General features: G+C 63.2%; 7 protein-coding genes and 2 non-coding genes across 9 annotated transcripts; 6 read left to right on the forward strand and 3 right to left on the reverse strand.

Moving 5' to 3' along the window:
- Positions 1-31: 31 nt before the first annotated feature.
- Positions 32-3,283, forward strand: THITE_2118168 (uncharacterized protein). The gene is made up of 9 exons (XM_003654895.1): positions 32-407; positions 547-792; positions 875-1,106; positions 1,173-1,460; positions 1,515-1,712; positions 1,768-1,815; positions 1,872-2,783; positions 2,846-2,961; positions 3,023-3,283. Exons 1-9 carry the CDS (start codon positions 317-319, stop codon positions 3,121-3,123), a joined length of 2,232 nt encoding a protein of 743 aa, XP_003654943.1. The 5' UTR covers positions 32-316; the 3' UTR covers positions 3,124-3,283.
- THITE_2118175 (uncharacterized protein) lies at positions 3,284-4,687 on the forward strand. Its single transcript, XM_003654896.1, has 4 exons — positions 3,284-3,485; positions 3,541-3,885; positions 3,940-4,227; positions 4,302-4,687. Exons 1-4 carry the CDS (start codon positions 3,383-3,385, stop codon positions 4,622-4,624), a joined length of 1,059 nt encoding a protein of 352 aa, XP_003654944.1. The 5' UTR covers positions 3,284-3,382; the 3' UTR covers positions 4,625-4,687.
- A 507-nt stretch (positions 4,688-5,194) lies between these two features.
- On the forward strand, positions 5,195-5,273 carry THITE_t107. Its single transcript has one exon. It is a non-coding gene; the product is annotated as a tRNA-Asp (tRNA).
- A 239-nt stretch (positions 5,274-5,512) lies between these two features.
- THITE_2170790 (uncharacterized protein) lies at positions 5,513-9,133 on the forward strand. Its single transcript, XM_003654897.1, has 5 exons — positions 5,513-6,223; positions 6,287-6,364; positions 6,462-6,959; positions 7,026-7,332; positions 9,107-9,133. The coding sequence occupies exons 1-4, from the start codon at positions 5,685-5,687 to the stop codon at positions 7,060-7,062; spliced, it is 1,152 nt and encodes a 383-aa protein (XP_003654945.1). The 5' UTR covers positions 5,513-5,684; the 3' UTR covers positions 7,063-7,332; positions 9,107-9,133.
- On the forward strand, positions 7,569-7,648 carry THITE_t108. The gene has a single exon. It is a non-coding gene; the product is annotated as a tRNA-Asp (tRNA).
- Positions 9,134-10,086: 953 nt separating the features above from the next.
- On the reverse strand, positions 10,087-11,424 carry THITE_155259 (uncharacterized protein; the record flags this gene model as incomplete). Its single annotated transcript, XM_003654898.1, has 1 exon — positions 10,087-11,424. One exon carries the CDS (start codon positions 11,422-11,424, stop codon positions 10,087-10,089), a length of 1,338 nt encoding a protein of 445 aa, XP_003654946.1.
- Positions 11,425-11,802: 378 nt separating this feature from the next.
- Positions 11,803-13,081, reverse strand: THITE_2151119 (uncharacterized protein; the record flags this gene model as incomplete). The annotated part of the gene is made up of 3 exons (XM_003654899.1): positions 11,803-12,317; positions 12,393-12,985; positions 13,063-13,081. The coding sequence occupies 3 exons, from the start codon at positions 13,079-13,081 to the stop codon at positions 11,922-11,924; spliced, it is 1,008 nt and encodes a 335-aa protein (XP_003654947.1). The 3' UTR covers positions 11,803-11,921.
- A 412-nt stretch (positions 13,082-13,493) lies between these two features.
- THITE_2079469 (uncharacterized protein) lies at positions 13,494-15,194 on the reverse strand (the record flags this gene model as incomplete). The annotated part of the gene is made up of 6 exons (XM_003654900.1): positions 13,494-14,106; positions 14,162-14,257; positions 14,330-14,447; positions 14,511-14,663; positions 14,717-14,951; positions 15,018-15,194. The coding sequence occupies 6 exons, from the start codon at positions 15,192-15,194 to the stop codon at positions 13,686-13,688; spliced, it is 1,200 nt and encodes a 399-aa protein (XP_003654948.1). The 3' UTR covers positions 13,494-13,685.
- A 1,410-nt stretch (positions 15,195-16,604) lies between these two features.
- Positions 16,605-18,802, forward strand: THITE_2118189 (uncharacterized protein). Its single transcript, XM_003654901.1, has 3 exons — positions 16,605-17,106; positions 17,179-17,386; positions 17,440-18,802. The coding sequence occupies exons 2-3, from the start codon at positions 17,192-17,194 to the stop codon at positions 18,685-18,687; spliced, it is 1,443 nt and encodes a 480-aa protein (XP_003654949.1). The 5' UTR covers positions 16,605-17,106; positions 17,179-17,191; the 3' UTR covers positions 18,688-18,802.
- Positions 18,803-18,960: the final 158 nt, after the last annotated feature.

Here is an 18,960-nt window from a genome sequence, read left to right on the forward strand (position 1 = left end):
CTTTTTCTCCAGAACAACGCCTCGGATTTGTGTCGGTATTTCACACCCGGCCCTGCTGCCCCAGCGCCGCCTTCTGCCGCCGTCCCACTGTCTGCATCACCCCAGAGCCGCATCCCCAGCGTCAATTGCAGAGCAGCCCTGCGCGCCCGTCCGCGCGATCCCCACCTTCCAGGTCGCGCGTCTCCAACCGGGACGGGTCCCGATTGCCGCGACTCCCTCGGCCGTCCCTCGGATTTCTCGCTGCCCACCGGCCGCCGCCCGCAGCGACCCTCCCCTTCCACGTCTCGTGCGGGCACTTCCTGTCGCACCCGCGCCAATGTCGGACACGCACGAGAGCCCCAGCCTCGAGGATCTCACGCCCGAGGAGGCCAGCCGCATCATCCACTCCCACCGCAAGGTGCGCTACGGTAGGTGGTGGAGCTCGGTCAGAGTCACACCGGCTGCTCGTCCCCCATTCTCGGCTCTCCGGTCTTCATCGTCATCCTCGGGCCGAAGACACCCCTGTCGGTGCGTGCCGGTGCTTTGCTCATGCCATGTCTGTGACAGGTACTGCGTGTTGGCCCTGCAGGCAGCGCAAGGTGAAATGCGACAATAAGTCGCCCTGCGAGAATTGCTGCAAGAGGGAGCACCCCCAGTTGTGCTCCTACAAGCCGAACAGATCCGCCGCTGCGAAGGGCAACTCGGCCGCCTCCAAGCAGGCCTCCGGGGCGAGCAAGAAGCGGGCCCGGTCGCCCGGCGAGCAGGAGGCCCGGAGCCAGAGCAACGAGGACCGCGAGGCCATCAGCGCGTTCGGTGAGTGACTCGCACACGCCCTCGGCGTCTCCCGTCTGCGTTCGACGCGCTGCTGCTCACGCGCTGCTCACACGCCGCCCAGACCCCGACAACACCGAGACCACGCGTTATGTGGGCCAGAACAGCATCCCGGCCCTGCTCCGAGAACAGACCGCCGCCAACGAGCCCCAGGAGGCCCACGGCATCCGCTCCGACATGCGCTCCCTCCTCGGGCTCGACAACTCGGCCCCCTTCCCGCTGATGTCGGCGCGCCATCTCGACCGGCTGACCTCGGACATCGCGTCCGAGCTGCCGTCCGACCGGGAGGTCATGAAGTGCGTGCCCGAGTCCGCCCCGCGTGTTTGATTTCGCAGCGCCTGTCCGCTCACCGTTCCCGCCAGGCTCTTCCGGACTTACAAGGAGATCCCCCAGCCGTTCTGGGGCTTCGTCATCGACATCGACGACCTCGAGTCCCGGCTCATGGTCTACCTCGAAGACCGTGCCAAGAACGCCCGGGCGTCCACCAAGTCGACCAAGCCCGTCTCCGCGTCTTGGCTGTCCATCCTCTTCGCCGTGCTGGCCGTCGGCTCGCAGTACCACGACTCCCCGTACCACGTCCGGACGCGGGACTCGCAGCGGTACATTCAGATCTCGTTCCACTTCCTGCGGCTGGGGAACTTCCTGCTCAGGTAAGTAATTGGGTCTGCCACCCGCGGCTGCACTGGACACCGCTGACGGTCCAGGCCCAACCTGGATTCCATCCAAGCGCTGCTGATGACCAGCTTCGTGCTGCTCAACGACATGAAGGCCGAGGCCTCGTGGGCGTTGCTGGGTCTGACTTGCCGCCTGGCCCAGTCGCTCGGCCTGCACCGAGCCCAGCCGCTCGACGGCCGGCAGACCCCTGACGCGGCGAGGAAGGAGATGGCGCGGCGGAAGCTATGGTGACTCGCCCCACAACGAGTAGCAACGTCCGGGCAGGCTGCTGACTCGCCTCAGGTGGACATGCGTCTGGCACGATACGCTCACGTCCCTGTCGTTCGATCGGTAGCCCTCCCCCTCTGTGCGCCGGGTGCCGCGGCCCAATGCTGACTGCCTCCCAGCTCCCCCATGACCAACATCCCTTGCTGCCCCATCCCGCTGTCGCCGACCGCCAACACCGAGGGCTGGGCATACCTCGAAGCCATGTATCACCTCTGCCAGATCATATCGCAGAGGCTAAACCCCGATGCGATCGCGACCTGCACGTACGCGCAGATCCTGCAGAACTGCGAGGCGGTCGAGAGCATCCGCGACAGGCTGCTGGTCCAGCTGCGCAGCAAGGAAACGTGCAAGTCGGCGCTGGACCGCCTGCAGCACTTCGCCATCCGCCTCCACACGTCGTTCATCGTCTCCGTCTGCTGCCGGCCCGCGCTGATGCGGCGCGACAGCAACCGCCTGGACGCGGCGCAGAAGAAGTTCCTCGCGGACCGGTGCAAGCTGAACCTGACCGAGACGGTCCGCATGTTCCTCGCGATGCACCAGCTCTCCGTCATCCCGACCCGGTCGTGGGCCTTCACCTACCACGGCCTGTCGTCCGCCGTCCTGCTGGGCATCCTGGGCGAGACGAAGGCGGATCCCGAGGTGCGTCAGCTGCAGGGCGACCTCATCTCGGCGTTGTCGGCGACCGCCGCGAAGGAGCAGACGTCGCCGCAGCCGCACATCCGCCGGACGGACCTCGACATCGAGCTCTCCGGGCCGCTGTCGCGCGCCCTGGAGGCGCTCAAGAACATCTACGACCACGGCTCCGTCGTCGGGCCGCCCGTCAAGCGGGAGGGCAGCATCTCGGGCCCGGCCTCGGGCACGCGCACGCCGCTGCCGCCTCTGCAGCCCGGCTTTCTCACCAACGGGCCGGCAGCCGGTCAGGACGCCCGCGCCGCGGCGGCCGCGCTGGACCCGCACCAGAACGCCGCGCTCGCCATGGCCGAGCTCCAACAGCAGGGGGCGGCCGGGTCCGTGGCCCCATTCGCGGCAGGGTAGGTCATCCTGTCGATCTAGCTTGACGCGTCTAGCTCGAAGCAGGCTAACCCCGAGGCAGCATCCCCTTCTCCCAAATGCCGCCCGGGACGGGCCCGCAGCCGCTCCCCGACGTGGCCGGCTTCGATCCGGCCAGCTACATGTCGCCGATGGATCTGTACGATTTCATCTTTTGGGGTAAGCAGCCTAACGGTCGCCCGGTCGGCAATGGCGACGCCACGCTGACCTCGCTTCCCAGAGTCGCCCGACCCGTTCAACACCGGCCTGGACTCGATGAACTTTGACTTCCTCGCCCATCCCCCGCCGGGGCAACCTCCGCAGCAGCAGTTCTATTTTTGACATGCCTAGCTTGGATATAGGCTCCGCGTATCTCGCTGCACTAGTAGGTAGCCGGCGAGACCAAGGGCGGGGCCGTTCGCCGCAGCTTCTGAATTGGTCTTGCTGCAGTCGCAATCAGAGAAGGTCCGGCCCGGCGCCCAATGCGGCCGCCTCCATCCAAAGCGGAAGTTCCGCAACGAGTAGTAGAAGGCGCAAGTCAGCCGTTAGGGTCTTGGTCTCGCCGTGTGGTATCAATCACCTTCAGCTACCACGAGTTACGATGAAGCTCCTCATGAAGTTGCTCCCTATCCTCGTCTTTCTCTTCATCCCTGTGTCTCTCTCAGCAGCCCCTAGCCCGCTCGACGGATTGACAGGAAATGAGTGTAGGCATGACCTGCCGTCCCGTCTGTCCAGCCAGCTAACAACAGCGCCCCCCAGCCCTCGAGTCGCTTTCCTGGTTCGAGAGGTATCACGACTACCGGGCCCACGTGGACTACCTTCGCCGCCTGTCCGAGGAGCACCGGTCGCGCGCGAGGATATTCACCGCGGGCAAGTCGTTTAAGAAGCGGAACATCTGGGGCATTCACCTCTTCGGCAAATCTGGCCCGCGAAAGAAGCCCGCCGTCGTCTTCTTCGGGACCGCGCACGCCCGGGAGTGGATCACCACCATGGTCACCGAGTACATCGCGAGCCGCCTCCTCACGTCCTACGGCGTCAGCAAGGACGTCCGGTACGCGCTCGACAGTTTCGACTTCTACATCTTCCCGGTCGTCAACCCGGACGGTGCGTCCGGTCCGGTCTTCCCCTTCGCGTCTAGATGCTAATCAACCTGCCCAGGCTTCGTGCACAGCCAGACCACCCACCGCATGTGGCGCAAGAACCGCCAGAGGCAGGACGGCACGTCCTGCGTCGGCCGTGACCTCAACCGCAACTGGGATGTCCACTGGGACGACGGAGCCGGCGGCGGCGCGTCCGCTTGGCCCTGCCACCCCACGTACCGGGGGCACCGGGCGTTCGATGCGCCCGAGACCATGGCGCTGGCCACGGCGCTGCAGGCGATCAAGCAGCGGCAGGGGCTGCGGTTGTTCATCGACTGGCACTCGTTCGGGCAGCTCGTGATGCACCGTGCGGTCGCAGCCCTCTTTCCCCTTTCCGTCTCTCGTTCTCTCTCTGGCTGGCACTGACGTGGGCACGCGCAGCTTACGGGTACTCGTGCGACAAGAAGCTGCCGCGCTTCTCGGCGGCGGCGTGGCTGGCAGGCGAGCTGGCCGAGGCGATGAGCAAGGTCCACGGCGCCGAGTACAAGGCGGGCGCGGCGTGCGAGCTGCTCTACGCCACCACGGGGGACAGCGTGGACTACGCGTTCGAGGTGCTCGGCGCCGACTACGCCTACACGATCGAGCTGCGGCCCGGGCCGCGAGCGAGGGGCGGGTTCAGGCTGCCCGAGGACCAGATCCTGGCGACGGCCGAGGAGGCGTGGGCTGGGGTCCGGCACGCGCTGCAGTTCATCCATCGCTACTAGCATCGCCAGGTAGTATCAGGAACAGTGTATTACATGCATGTCTCAGCGCAGCGGACGAGCCGCGCCTTGGTTTCGGACGGCCGTTCCTGGCTCCGGAAACCGGTTTCTCCTGCGCCTGCGGTGTCGCTGCAGGCATTCCCAGATTGCGGCCAGATGCGCTGAAGCGAGCATCTATGTTCTGTACCGCTGCATCCAAGAAACCCCTGCCCGTTCCTTGATCAATGTCGTTCTTGGCCGATGTGATTTGACTGGACAACGGTCTCAGAGCACACAGACACGGATGATATCGTCTGGTTGCCCAGCTCCCAATGCCATAGACCGCCCGCACTGTGCTCCGTTGAAGTCCTTTGGCCATCTCGTTGAAACGACGCACAGACCGGCCAGTTCGTCCTCGCCAAGCCATGACGGAAGGCGCTGTGATGGTGTACATTGGTCTTGCAGCTGCAGGGCGCGCATCGATGCCGCTTAATGTCTTAGGTTGCCTACAGCCTGGATTGCGAGCATCCTTCATAAACCCGTGCTCGACAGGCAACCCGCCCAGTCACTACAGCAGGTGCCCACACCTGCACATCTTCCGTAGTATAGTGGTCAGTATGTGAGCTTGTCATAGACATCGCTCGAGACCCGGGTTCAATTCCCGGCGGGAGAGACCTTTTGCCTCGGTCTGCGCGAGGTCAACGCTTTTGGCTCCTTTGGAGGCTGCAACAATCTTGTCTGTGACGACAGGCGTGGTCTCCGGTCGCTGTCGAAGGGTCGAAGGGAGCCCGTTTTGTTGTCAAGCGGCTGTCATCGGCATGTCACTTGGGTGGGGTCGACACCAAAGCACCAGCTCCAGCCGCCGCGGGCATCGGCGAACAGCGAACCTGCTCACCTCCAGAGGTTCCAGCTCGTGAACAGACCTTCCTCATAGGGCGGCCACAGCCGATGTAGGTACCCATCGCCAAGTAAAAATCGGGCGACTTGCCGTGGTCGAAGCAACTGACGGGACACGACGAGAAAATAAACTTTTCGCTGCTGGATTCATTTCATTTTCCAACTCCGAACACATCCCTCTGGCAACATGGCGGCGACGCAGGAGCTCTCGATGGACCTCCCGATCATCGACCTCGATGTGTTCCTGCACCAGCCGCGCGACTCGCCGGCGGTGCAGGAGGAGTGCGCCCGGGCGGCGCAAGCGCTCATCTCGTACGGTGCTCTCGTGCTGCACGACTCGCGCGTGTCGGAGCGCGACAACGACACGTTCCTGGACCTGCTCGAGGACTACTTCGCGCAGCCCGAGGAGGCCCTGCGGCGCGACGAGCGACCCGAGCTGGCCTACCAGATCGGCGTGACGCTCGAGAACACCGAGAAGCCCAAGTGCGCCGTCGACGAGCCGTGCCTGCGCGTCATCGAGCGCCTGGCCCCGTCCGAGCGCCCGCTCGACATCTCGGCCCACGCCCCCGACCCCAAGTGCCGCTTCTTCTGGCGCATGGTCGAGCCGCCGCCGTACGAGACGCAGTTCCCGGCCCTGAACGCGCCCAACATCACGCCCGAGGCGCCGCACATCCGCGAGCGCTGGGGGCCCGTCATGAACCAATGGGGGACGGCGATGAAGAACGCGTGAGTGGCCGGGCGCCGACCTTCCAGCGCGGCATGACGCCGGCGGGGCTAACCAGATGGCAGCGTCGAAGGGCTCACGCAGATGGCCGCGGTCGGGCTGGGCCTGCCGGCCGACACGTTCAAGGACGCAGGCCGATACGGGTAATTATGCTGTCACCCTACTCCCCTCTCCCCCCCCCCCCCAAAACACACCCTTCCCTTCCTCCCCGCGCGAGAACCGCGTCTCACTTGCTCGCAGCCCGCACCTCCTCGCGCCCACGGCGTCGGACCTCCGCAAGTACGGCGCCAAGGACATCATCCTGGCGGGCTTCCACACGGACCTCAACTTCCTGACCATCCACGGCCGCTCGCGCTACCCGGGGCTGCACATCTGGGCGCGCAACACGGGCAAGCGCATCCCCGTCAAGATCCCGCCGGGCAACTACCTGCTCGTGCAGGCGGGCAAACAGCTCGAGCACATCACCGGCGGGCTCGTCAAGGCCGGCTACCACGAGGTCGTCGTCAACGAGCGCACCCTGGAGGTGATCGAGGACCGCCGCGCGCGCTTCCCGGACCGCCCGCTCATCCGCATCTCGTCGACCTTCTTCTGGCACCTGTCGTCCGACTACGACCTCGCGCCGATCCCCGCGCTCGCCGAGCAGGCCCGCCGCGTCCGGGCCGAGCAACTCAGCCTCGGCAAGGACGAGGGCGACGAAGTCGAGTACCCGCCGCTCAAGGTGGGCGAGCAGGTGCAGAAGTGAGTTGGCCCTCTCCTCGTGTTGGGTGGCACGCCATGGCGCTGAAGCTGACGTTGCGGTTCCAGCGAGCTCAAGCACATCGCGTTGATGGCGACCAGCTGAGGCCTGAATGCGTGGCCGGGTCGGAATATGGAGAGTTGTTTGGGCACCAGGGAATGGGTCAAACTTGGTTTGGGCGGCGGTGTTGCTTGGGTTTCTCGGGCTCGCTGCCGAAGAGTAGGTCGCTCCGTTGTATGAATCTGATGCCCGGGTGTTCGACTGGTGATTGAGGTAGTGACGATTACCGGAGCCTTCTCGGTGGCGGCTTGGGTTCTTTTTTGGAGTAGAGTGGGTTCGTTCTTGGAGTAGAGTGAATCAAAACCTATATCCCCAGCCATTGTTCCTGAGGGGGGCGAGCCCCGTCTCGCAAAAAGCGTCGCACTGTGGTCATAACCAAGGAACTGGATCATCATACCATATTGCTTACTTTTAGCCCTTAATCTTCGCCATCCATCTATCCTGAAGCTGAAGCGGTTCAGCGACCCAGTGCAACACCTCAATCCCGTTGATAAGCCCCGATTTTCGCTTCCGGCCAACCAGGTGCTACAGCAGGTGCCCACACCTGCGCGTCTTCCGTAGTATAGTGGTCAGTATGTGAGCTTGTCAACCGGCAACGCTCGAGACCCGGGTTCAATTCCCGGCGGGAGAGTTTCTTTTAGCCCCGGCTCCTCGCTTTTTGCCCCATTCTTGCTGCCCTTCAAAATCTTCCCGGCGCTTCCTTTGCGTCTTGCTGCCTACATAGTACATGTCGTTGGTTGGCGGACAGGAGACGTTGGCCCGGCGACCTGTAAAACTTCCAGTCTCCACAACGCCAGGTAAGCCAGGGCCGCCAGGCAGCGGTACCACTCTTCTCTGCTTAGATTTGCCAGCACTCTGAGCCATGATCGTGCATCGTGCATTGCAGCCCAGCATCCGCAGCCGCTCGGATGCCCAGTCCAGATGCTTCATGGACCGCGGCCAACGCCCGACTCCCAGAGCTGGATGCTGCCGCTCGAGGAAGGGGTGAGCAGGAGGATGACACCAGCCAGGGACGACGATCCTATTGGCGACTCGTCATCCGAGGGGGAGGATGGCTAGGCTGAGAAAGAGAGAGTTGCTGTGGCCAAGCTAGATACGCCTAGTAATTGGACCGAGGACCTGACGACGCTGTTGGACGGCCACTGTCTGTTCACCACCCCGTGGCTGATCGGGTTCGACCTTAAGAGGCATCAATGGGCTAAGCGCATCTCAGACCGTGAGCTGACCAGCATAACTGATCCGACGCCAGGCCGGTTCCTGATCGACAAGCTGGAAGACGCCGTGTGGAACAACAAGGTGTTCGACAACCTCTTGCTCCCTGGTGGCGAGAAAGAGCTGGCCTAGGAGTTTGTCGACTGCAAAACGAAGTTGCAAGAAGCGATTGACAACTTCGTGCCCAAGAAGGACAAGCTCGAGACTGGCGGTGGCGGACACGGTAAGATCAAGCATTAATCGAGCCACTGCAGCATGGGGCATCATCATCCTTATGTTCGGGCCGCCCAGCGTCGGCAAGACGCACACAGCCAAGGCAGGTAGAAAACGCTGCTAGAGAACCCTTGCACTTGCAATGGATTGTCCCAAAGTCTAGAGAGGCTTGCTAACCAACCAACCAAAAAAAAAAAAAAAAAAAAAAAAAAAAAAAAAAAAAAAAAAAAAAGAGGTTTGCTGCCGTTTCCCAAGGCCAAGCTGACGATAGCATTTTGTCGGGCATTTAGCAACGCTCTAGTACTGTCTGCTGCTTCTGGCTCAATTCTCTGCGGTCTAGGCGACAAAGGCAACAACCTCGGTATACATCTTAAGGTCCTTATTCACTAGACCGGCTCTTGTACATCAGTGTCCTTGAACTCGGATTATAGGCACCAAATCATATAAAGTTGGATTCTATATCTCCATGTGAATTGGCAACTATCTACAACCTCCAGTACTAACAGCAGTCCGATACAAGACCCTTGACTGTGCCGCGCCACAGTAAGTGGTGAAGCGAAGCTTGAAAGGGTCAAGTGATGCGATCGCCACCCGCAGCCTACTGTAGTCGACGACCACCTGAGCTAGATAGCTAGGAGAGAGGAAAAAAAAAAAAAAAAAAAAAAAAAAAAAAAAAAAAAAAAAAAAAACCTAACCCTAACCGTTAACCCGAACCCTAACCACTAACCCGGGTGGCCGAACCGGCTCGCGGTGGTCGAACCGGCTCGCGGTGGTCGAACCGGCTCGCAGTGGTCGAACTGGCTCGCAGTGGTCGAACCGGCTTACAGTGGCTAAGCCACACCGCCACACCACCATGACGTCAACACCGCCCTCGACAGACGCCCACCACACTGTATTTTCGAGATACGTCAAGCAGCCGTTGATGATCCTACATCTCCCGCAAGCCAACAACGAAGTGAGTACCTAGATATCACCATTCTATATCGATTTAGGATTAACACTGTGAGGAGACATAGCCAAAAGGGGGAAAGATAGAGAAAAGATGGAGAAAAGACTGGGGACATCTCCACCGCTAAGACACGGCATAGCTGTGGCATCCAATCGAAACAACGAAAACTCTGGAGGATTTGCCTGGTAAATGAACCGAAGCCTCCTTCCTCGCTTCCTCTGTGTACACAGTACACATTCGAAAGGCATCGTCATTGAAGCTTCGCTTCCATCAAACTAATGTTCCATTCTAGGCACACCGTTCTCCTCATGCCAGTGTGCGCACACAAGCAAGGTCTTTGACACCGCGTATCTTATTTCAAAGGCCGTGCACAACGGTGGCAACGCAATTGAAGTTATTGGTTCCGTGCTATTTGCCAATGTGTTTACCTCATTTATCTTCGACTGTAACCACCACACTCAGTGACAATTATGCCGCTACTGCCTAGGTAGGTTTGACTTCAACGATTCGGAGCCACGTAGTCCTAGGCTATCATGTCGGCGTCGTAAGTATATATAGTACTGATAGCTGCAGCGACAGCGCGCAAACCCGGAGTTTTTCCATACCGATGGACCTTGAGAAGGAGATGACCTGGGACCGGATCTTCAAAGTCTTCCCTCGCATCGAAAAGCATCCCCGGGCGCTGCTCGCGGCCATCACAGTTCCTCCTCGCTGCGCCGCGGCCCGGCCGGCACGACCCTCGGGTCGTCCACAGCGCACCCATCCGCGTCGACATCGAGCGCGACGACGCTCCACGGGCCCGGCACGCCCTCGCAGGCGGCGACCAGCTCGCCCGCCGTGGCCGCCACGCGCGGCGCCGCCGCCTCCAGCGCCAGCGCCGCCTTGCGCACCGGCACCAGCACCCGCCGCCGGAAGTCGGCGAACTCGGCCGCCGTCGCGACCCGCTCCAGCTCGTGCGCCACCTCGCGCCGCAGGAAGCCGATGATGGGCTGCAGCGTGGGCACGGCCAGCTGCCGCTTGCGGTGCTGCTGCGCTCGCCCGCGCCCGTGCCCCCCCGCGGCGGCCGCTGCTTCGTCTTCGGCCACGATCGCCCAGTACGCGCGGTCGGCGGCCTGTAGCATCCGCCGGGCCCGGCACAGCGGGCAGGATCCCGCCGCCGCGTCGGTGTCGGTGTCGGTGTCGCTCTCGCTGCCGGTGTCGGTGTCGATGTCGGGCCGGGGGTGGCGGTGGTCTGGGCAACGCAGCAGCGACAGGAGGTCGTCGTGCAGCAGGCGCGAGACATCCCAGGCCTTGCAGTCGCAGCGGGCGCGGGTGCAGCAGCAGCGCCGTTGGCGGTCGTCGTCGTCGTCGTCGTCTTCGGTGGTTGCGGCTGCAGCCGCTGCTGCAGTGGGGGCGGCGCGCGTCCCGGCCCGGCCGAAGTCGATGATGTAGAGGTCCGGGAGGAGCCGGCCGGGCGCGAAGTGCAGCAGCGCGTTCTCGGGGTGCAGGTCGCGGTGGAAGACGGGCGCGACGGGGTCCGCGTGCATGAACTCGAGCGTCTCGAGCACCTGCTGCAGAAAGTGCAGGACCAGCCCGCGCGGGAGGGAGACGCCGGCCCGGACGCAAGCCATGTCCAAGCCGAAGAGCGTGCCGCCGTTGCAGAGGGTCCAGTAGGACGAGCGCGGCGCCGTCGGCGGGTGTGACGACCCCCGTCGCTGCTTCCCCCGCTGCGGCTGGCCCGGGAGCGGCGGGTACTCCCCGAGGAGCTTGGGGACGAGCAACCGGTAGCCGGTGGCGGCGGCGCGGGCGTGGAGTTGGCGGGCCACGGCGACGTCGCGGTCGAACTGGACCTCGGCGCTCTCGTTGAGGGAACCCGTGGCGATGGCGGTGGACTTGAGGGCCTTCCGGACGCGAACGGGGCCACCACCGACGGGGCAGACGAGCGAGGTCTGGCAAGACGCGCCGGAGCCGAAAAAGCGGACGAGGAGGTGGTCATGCGGCGCGTCTTGGAAAAGAAGGCCAAACATAGGCTCTGGCTGGGAAGCGTGAGGCATGTTTGGCAGGAGAACGGGTCCAAACAGGGACTAAAGCGTGGTGGAAAGCGCAGAGATGGCGTCGGAAGCGCACTAGGCGGTGTTGGACGGGAAGAGCGTGGTGTTGAGCACTCTGGATTCGAGGCAAGACTGGGCTTTTACATGCGTCCGGGGGCGGACACATGTACTACGGTATTTATCCTCTACCAGCGATGGGGAAACTCATGTGTCCAGGGGCGGACACATGCTTGCGAATGAAGCATATGTCGGGGACGCGACACATGCGCGAAGGCCCCAGCATGCACAGCGCCGAAGCATGCATGAGGGCCAAAGCATCACAAGTTCGGCGGGATGCACGGGCAAACACTAGCGAAGCATCAGGGGGCGGGGCGCGCGTTACTGCAGGCGATGGGCGCAAGTAAATCTCGAGGAGCCAGATGCTAACTGCCCAAAAACCTCCATCTCACGTGCCAGCAAAGATGTTTTTTTTCGGCCGGCAGCTCGCCTTCGATGCGTCATCAGCGCCCCGGGCGCTTCGGCCGGTTGAAGCCCTTCTTCACTTCGGCCTGGGGGTGCAGCTCCTCCAGGACGGCCTTCTCCGTGATCTCGCTCGGTTCCTCAACCTCGAACTTCTTCTCCGGCCGCAGGCCTGCCTCCTTCTCGGCAACGCTGAGCACGGCGCGCTTCATCAGTGGGTACATCATGCGGAACTTGATGGCCTTGGTGCTGAAGCTGCTCGGGCACGTGTAGAAGAACAGCAGCGGGCTGGTCTCGCTACCGGCGTGCGTGTGCGCGAAGCGGTAGAAGGTGAAGCGCGGCTCGGCCGGCGAGATGGCCTGCACCAGCTCCGGGATGGACGACGGCGCCGCCTGATCTGGCACGAGCTCGATCGACTCGGAGTCGGGGTTGATTTTCTGGGGTCACGATCGTCAGCAAGCGGTGCTGGGCGAGATAAGGTGGCTGGGCGCAGCGGCCGGAGGCGACCTCACCAGCATGACCAGCGACCTGCCGTCCCCGGCAGCCAGCTCCTTCAGCGCGGCCAGCGCGTCCTCAGCGACGGAGGTGGCCATGTGGGTGCTCAGGTGGATCTCGCGCTTGGCGGTGCCGGCGCCGGCCTCCTGCTCGGCGCGGCGCACGTCGCCCAGGCTGCGCTCTTCCTCGGTGAGCGGGGCGTCGAGCGCGTTGTGGGCGTCGTGCTTCTCGAAGCCGGCGGGGCTGAGCTCCTCGGGGGTGGTGGCGAAGTAGGTCTCGCGGAAGTGCTCGCTGCCGAGCTCGCGCACGAGGGTCAGGCGGGTCGACGCGAACAGCATCTTCTGGCGCACGGGGGCCGTGTCGGGCACGTAGGTCACGGCCACCAGAGCGGGCGCGGTGGCATGGCGCCGCAGGATGACGTAGAGTGCCTCGTTGGGCTTGACGTGCGGCTGCAGCAGCGACGCGACGTTGGACGCGAAGGAGGCGCCAGGCGAGGCGGGCGTGAGCAGGCGCAGCGGCTGCAGCTGCTCGGACGCGATGGTGGCCAGGAGGCCGAAGTGCCGGTCCGAGCCGAGCAGCTCGTTGAACTGGGAGACCAGCTCCTGCGAGGCTGCGCCCACACAGCTGCGTCAGTCAAAGCAACGGCAGCCAGCGGCGGCCGCGAAAAAAAAAAAAAAAAGCACCCACCTGAGATGCCGGACTGCATCGCGCCGCCTCCAAGATATAGTTCAGGTCGTTCGGTGGTTCCAGCGAGCGATGTCGAGTCCGAGTTTGGGCCACAGCAGCGCCATGCGCTTGGTGGGGTTGCCGAACCTTGTTCGGTTCAGGCACCCCGCCTAGCTCACCCCCTCCAACCCCTGGTGCCGTGCCGCGCGACCCACTCGCAGCACGAGCGTAACGCGGCCCGACCCAGCAACGTTCAATAGTGTCGGGTACCTAGGGAGGGAGTGTGTAGGGCAAGGACCAGAGCTGCAAGTCAGCTGTCGACGGTGTGTTGGAGAGGGGATTGCTCATCTCAATGGAAGTTACTTCCATGTCAAGCAGGAGGGTGAGGTGCCTTGGTTATCGCCTCTGCCCGGTGATGGCTGCCTGGACCTTGTGTGGTGGAAGGTGCGACGCGTGGCTAGCAAGCAACTACCTAGCATTAAATCATTCATTTCGTGGCGGCAGCAGCCGCTCAATCCCATCGCAGCGTCTCTTCGAACTCTATTTCCATGCAAACGCCCTCCTCCCCGATCTACACTCTATGTACAGCACTCTCCACCCCGTCCGCAGAACGCCGAGCCCTGGCCTCGAGCCATGACCCTGCATTATTTACTGCTGTACTGCACCTTGACGTCCCGCGATATCACGATGCCGTGCGCCGCCCCCGGCTTCTGCAGGATGATCTCCTCGCTGTTGGTGTCGCTCGGCAGCACGTCGACGGCTTCGGCCGATACGCGCTCCTGCGAGCCCGCTGGCGACCCGGCCGCTTGCACCCGGGTGACCACCTCGTGCTCGGTCTTGGTGTGCAGCTCGAACTCGTCCGCGTGGCTCCGGTCGGCCTGCCGCCGGTTGGCGTACTTGCTGCCGATCGTCTCGCCGCCCATGGGCGTGCGCCCGCCCCGGTGGTAGTAGCGTCCGCTCGTGGGGTGCGAGTAGCCGGCCGAGCTGTTGATCTTGAGCAGGCGCCCGACGAGCGGCTTGAGGAACGACGCGCAGGCCGCGATGATGCCGATGTCGAGCTGCAGGCTTGCGGGAGGTCAGTTCGAATGCACCCGCCCGTCGCCGTCGCTGTTTCACTCACTTCTCCCAAAAATGCACCCAGTAATTGAAGATGGCGTCCGGGTCGCCGCCGGTCGTGAGCATGAACACGGCCTTGAGAATGCCCATCAGGACCGCGCTGCAGGGCGGCGTCGCGCCGGTTGTCAGCAGCCGTACCGGCAGCAGTGCGAAACTCCAGAGGGAAACGTACAGGTACCCGAGATTGAGGATGCCGATCACGTACAGCCGCACCCGCAGCTTCATCTTGAGGTTCCAGATGATGGGGACCGGCAGGGCGCCCAGCAGCACGTCGGTGAAAATGTTGCAGGCTGCGTCGCTCGGGCGTCAGCACGGCTCGCCAGAACTCCTGGAGAAAGTCACGATCCACTCACAGACGTTCCAGTACACGAGGTCGACGAACACGGTGAACGACTTGCACCGCGGATCGAACGGGTTCATCCACTGGAACTCCCACCAGCCCGAGTACGGCGTGCAGTAGACGAACAGCCAGGTGATGGCCTGGATCGAGTACAGCACGACAAAGACTGCGGCAGCGATCAGCACCCGGCCCCGAAATTCAAACGGTGGCGGAACATACCCATCACGGCGAAAAGCGACCAGCGATACCACCGCAGGTCCTTCTTGAGCCGGAGCAGGCTGATCGCCATGGAGATGCGCAGCAACCCCAGTGCGAAGCCGTCCGAGAAGACCGTCTTCCAGAATGTGATACGCTCGAACTTGATGCGGTTTTCCACCGGTATTACGACCGCGTGGCGGCCCAGGCCGTAGGGGATCTGGAGCACCAGGCAGATCCACGACATGAGCGCGAGCGCCTGCGTCCCCTCCGGGTCAGCAACCGTTCGACGACCGACGCACGAAAAAAAAAAGCGCAGACTTACGCAGGCCAGGATGATCAGCGCATCGTCGACGCCGAAGGCCCGGACCATGAACACCCGGACGTAGATTCGCAGCGACACGAAGGTGATGGCGAGGAAGCAAAACACGCCGACGACGCCCACGATCCGACCGGCGTTGTTCGCGTTGAGGTACGCGGGCGGGTACTCGGCGGTGCTCATCGCGTCGCTTGGCAGTCGCACGGGGGAAGAGCGGTCACAGCATCACTCCTCGACTCAGAACTGGCACTCGAGAGCCATGCCTTGGCGGTGGGTCCGGCGCAGTTTAAGAGCAGAGCGGTATGGAGGGCGAGAGTTCGTCGCCGCGCGCAGCCAGCAAGGAACCGCCTGCTGCTGCGCTGCTTGTGGCCGCATTGTCTACGCAGTACACGCACGACACTAGTGGCACCTCCTCACCCTTCGGTGAACGGCACTGTGACAACGCTCAGGCAATGGATCCTAGTTAGCGCGGCGGGGCGCTGTTCTGCCAGAACTGAAAGGAGCGTATGGCAGCCCCTTGCCTGGGGGCGGCGGGCGCTGTTGTGTGAACCTGGAACATGGGAGAGGAGCTCATGGCAGCCCCCTGCCTGGGGCATGCGAACGCAAGCCAACAGGGGCCTGAGGGAACTATCGACGGCGGTACGGATAGTTAGACCGGGCGACGACACCCGATCGTGGGCCGTCTCGGTAACCGAGGCCATCAACTACCACAGTAGCTGACCAACAGTCATCCAGAAAGCCGCCGTTTCCGCTCGGCGTCGGCGTCACTGTGCCTGAGTTGCACCTTCAACAAGCCCTCTCCCCCTTCTCTGTCCTGCGGCCGTCGTCCGAGCCGTCGAGGCGGCTGCCAAACCCAATTCGAGAGGGAGATTCTGCTCCCCGACGCATTGCTGCGCAAGATGAACCCAATCAGTGGAACAGACTGGAAAGGTTATCCTTGCACGAATGGCATGATCCGCGGCCAATTCAGGCCCCACCGGCTCCATCGACTTAACTACACTAGGTACCTGCGGACGCAAACCCAGCCAAACCAGGGCAATGGTCCATGCAGTGGACGTCGACTCCAGCGACCTTCCTGTTTGAAATGTTCGAAATGTCTTGCGGTGCCTCCCTCCATCCGCTGAGAGAACGCAGGCCTGGTGTGGTGCTGCGGGCAAAGCGACTGCGGCCGTGGTTCGCTGTGCCGCCGGCATGCCGAGGACCAGTAGTCAGCCGGCATGCCGAGGATCGGTAGTCAGCGTGAAAAGACCAGTCAGGGGACGCACATGGCATCTGGATCCGATCCACAACAGGGCAGCGCTTATCATTCGTGTTCCGGTGCCGAACTTTCCGGATCGCGCACAAGCCCCACCCCCTGTGTTGTTGTGTAAACACTACTACTCCCAGCACCCCCCTTCATGTGCGACCCGGAGCCCCCTGGCCGCGATTTGGGCCTGCCACTGGACCGTCACCTTTAATTATCCGGCCACCTCACTGAAAGACTGCGTTATACATACGGTCGCACAACGCTGCTGGGTTCTCCGCATACTTCACGCAGTCAAATCGCCTCGTCCGCACGCCCAGCCGCCGATCATGATACGCTCCGATTGCCGATCGATCGCGGAGGAAGATGTGCGAGGCTTGGCGGGCTCCAGGCGCCAGGGCGGGCTCCAGAATCCATGGCAGGCTCCAGGGCCCCATCGAAGTTATGGGCTGCCCCTCTTTCGCATCCTTCGCCAGGTGCGGTGCCCACTCTTTCCTTTCATGAACATGAGGTGGTATCGCGAAGTGCACTAGTAGGAGAGCGCTCCAAGGGCCAGAGCCAAGGTGGAGCATCTTGGCGGAGGGCAGGAGTCGGAACACACGCGTCTGAACTCCCCTGCCCAGCATGAACCTTTCACCTTATGGATGGCTGCAATCTCCGGTCAGCACGGCAACCGGGTTTTTGGACGAAGAAGGGGCCTCGAACCCCCGGCGTCCGAACTGCGCTATTTGGTCGTCGTCCTCGCAGGCCGCGTGGCAGCCTGCCATCCCGCTACCCCGTCGGCAGTTTTCTTGCCCCCGGCAGCCGCGTGGCTGCGAGGTTAAAGTCTCCAGGTGCCGCCCGCCCGGCCGAGTGCGTCGCATGCAGGAACGTGCAGCTCTCGTGGCGATCAGCATTCCTCCGCCGACCTGACACGTGCTGAAGGATGCATCACATCATGCGCGCCGGCGTGAGCCTCGGCTGTCTCGCGGCCACCGCGGCGGCGGCCAGCACCTCCCCGTGCAGCAGCTGCAGCAAGAACATCTCCCGCGATGTCGCCATCATCGGCGGCGGTGCGTCGGGCGCTCATGCCGCCGTATGGTTGCGCGATGCTGGCCACAGCGTCGTCGTCGTCGAGAAGGCCAGCCAGCTCGTGAGTTCCCCCGCCGCCGACTGCTCCGTTCCGTGCTGCTGACGCCGCCCCAGGGCGGCCACACCAACTACTACGTAGACCCGGCCACGGGCAAGGTGATCAACGTGGGCGTGCAGGCCTGGATGGAGTACAAGGACGCGTTCGCGTTCCCGGCGCGCATGAACGTGTCGACTAGCGGGTCCATGGCGTTCACCCCGAACGCCAACCAGTACATCGACTACAAGACGGGCAAGCCAGTCGCCAACTACACGGCGCCCGCGAGCGCCGACATGTACGCGGCGCTGCAGCGGTACCTGGACGTGCTCGAGAAGTACGAGGACATGGTGCTGCCGGGCTTCTTCAACTTCCCCGAGCCGGACGCCATCCCCGAGGACCTGCTGATGAACTTCGGCGACTTCGCCGACAAGTACAACCTGTCGGCCGCCGTGCCGCAGATCTGGGACTCGACCGCGCAGGGCCTCGCCGACACCATGCACGTCCCGACGCTGTTTGTGATGCAGGCGTCGGGCATCCCCATGGTCAAGGCGCTGCTGGGCACCGGCGCGGCCGCCGTGCCGGCGTCGGGCCGCCTGTACGACCTGTACGAGAGCGTCGCCAACTTCCTGGGCGACGACGTGCTGTACTCGAGCACCGTCGTCTCGGCCACGCGCCGCGACGGCAACAACAGCCAGGCCATCTCGCTGCGCGTCCAGGGCGCCGACGGCAAGGTGACGTGCATCAACGCCAAGCGGCTGCTCATCGCCATCGAGCCGACGGACGACAACATGGCGCCGTTCTCGCTCGACCGCACCGAGAGCACCGTGCTCGGCCGGTTCCAGTACTCGACCGTCTACGCGGGCATCCTGCGCCACCCGTCGCTGCAGACACTCAACGCCTACTCGAACCGGTCGCCGGCGCCCGGGTCGTACAACTACACCGTGTTCCCCGTCGCGCCGCAGGTCGGGCGCATCGACTACCTCGGCGGCACCGTGGACCTGTTCGAGTTCACCGCCGTCGGCACTGAGGACTACACGGCCGCCGAGATGCAGGCGCTGATCGGGCAGTCCATCGACACCATGATCGAGGCCGGCACGCTGCCGCAGTCCAACGGCAGCCTCAGCTTCTCCATCTTCGCCAACCACGCGCGCATGCACGCCCGCGTCACGGCTGACCAGCTGCGCGCTGGCTTCATCCAGGACCTGTACTCCCTGCAGGGCCGCCACAACACGTGGTACACGGGCGCCGCCTTCTCGGCCGGCTTCTCGACCGTCCTGTGGGAGTTCAACAAGGTGCTGCTGCCTAAGGTGATCGCGGGCCTGTGAGGGGCGCGGGGCCACTGCCTGTTCTCTAGCTTCGTGCGTGCCGTCGGCGGCAGCACAATGTCTATAGATCTTTGCTTCTTCTAGTTTGCTATCCGTTCCATGTCCAACTTAGACTGTAAATAGCGCAGCATCTTAGACTTTTAATCATACCACACCTAGACCGCCATAAGCGGCTGTACATGTGCATGCAGGCCTAACGAATGACGCGCCTTCAAGCTCCTGAGACTCCATGGCATCCCCGGAAAGCCTCGCCGCCGCTCCCAAGGCACACCT

The sequence above is a fragment of the Thermothielavioides terrestris genome, chromosome 4 (genome assembly GCF_000226115.1).
Source record: "Thermothielavioides terrestris NRRL 8126 chromosome 4, complete sequence".
NCBI lineage: Eukaryota > Fungi > Ascomycota > Sordariomycetes > Sordariales > Chaetomiaceae > Thermothielavioides > Thermothielavioides terrestris.

What these genes read in the sequence shown, in the direction of transcription:
- THITE_2118175 (XM_003654896.1), top strand. Translation starts at nt 3,383, where the DNA reads ATGAAGCTCCTCATGAAGTTGCTCCCTATCCTCGTCTTTCTCTTCATC. An exon ending in CGGATTGACAGGAAATGAGT is followed by an intron (nt 3,486 to 3,540) that starts GTAGGCATGACC and finishes AGCGCCCCCCAG; the next exon opens with CCCTCGAGTCGCTTTCCTGG. An exon ending in CGGGCAGCTCGTGATGCACC is followed by an intron (nt 4,228 to 4,301) that starts GTGCGGTCGCAG and finishes GGGCACGCGCAG; the next exon opens with CTTACGGGTACTCGTGCGAC.
- THITE_2118189 (XM_003654901.1), top strand. Translation starts at nt 17,192, where the DNA reads ATGCGCGCCGGCGTGAGCCTCGGCTGTCTCGCGGCCACCGCGGCGGCG. An exon ending in TCGAGAAGGCCAGCCAGCTC is followed by an intron (nt 17,387 to 17,439) that starts GTGAGTTCCCCC and finishes ACGCCGCCCCAG; the next exon opens with GGCGGCCACACCAACTACTA.
- THITE_2170790 (XM_003654897.1), top strand. Translation starts at nt 5,685, where the DNA reads ATGGCGGCGACGCAGGAGCTCTCGATGGACCTCCCGATCATCGACCTC. An exon ending in GGGACGGCGATGAAGAACGC is followed by an intron (nt 6,224 to 6,286) that starts GTGAGTGGCCGG and finishes ACCAGATGGCAG; the next exon opens with CGTCGAAGGGCTCACGCAGA. An exon ending in AAGGACGCAGGCCGATACGG is followed by an intron (nt 6,365 to 6,461) that starts GTAATTATGCTG and finishes ACTTGCTCGCAG; the next exon opens with CCCGCACCTCCTCGCGCCCA.
- THITE_2118168 (XM_003654895.1), top strand. Translation starts at nt 317, where the DNA reads ATGTCGGACACGCACGAGAGCCCCAGCCTCGAGGATCTCACGCCCGAG. An exon ending in CGAGGCCATCAGCGCGTTCG is followed by an intron (nt 793 to 874) that starts GTGAGTGACTCG and finishes CACGCCGCCCAG; the next exon opens with ACCCCGACAACACCGAGACC. An exon ending in CTGGGGAACTTCCTGCTCAG is followed by an intron (nt 1,461 to 1,514) that starts GTAAGTAATTGG and finishes CTGACGGTCCAG; the next exon opens with GCCCAACCTGGATTCCATCC.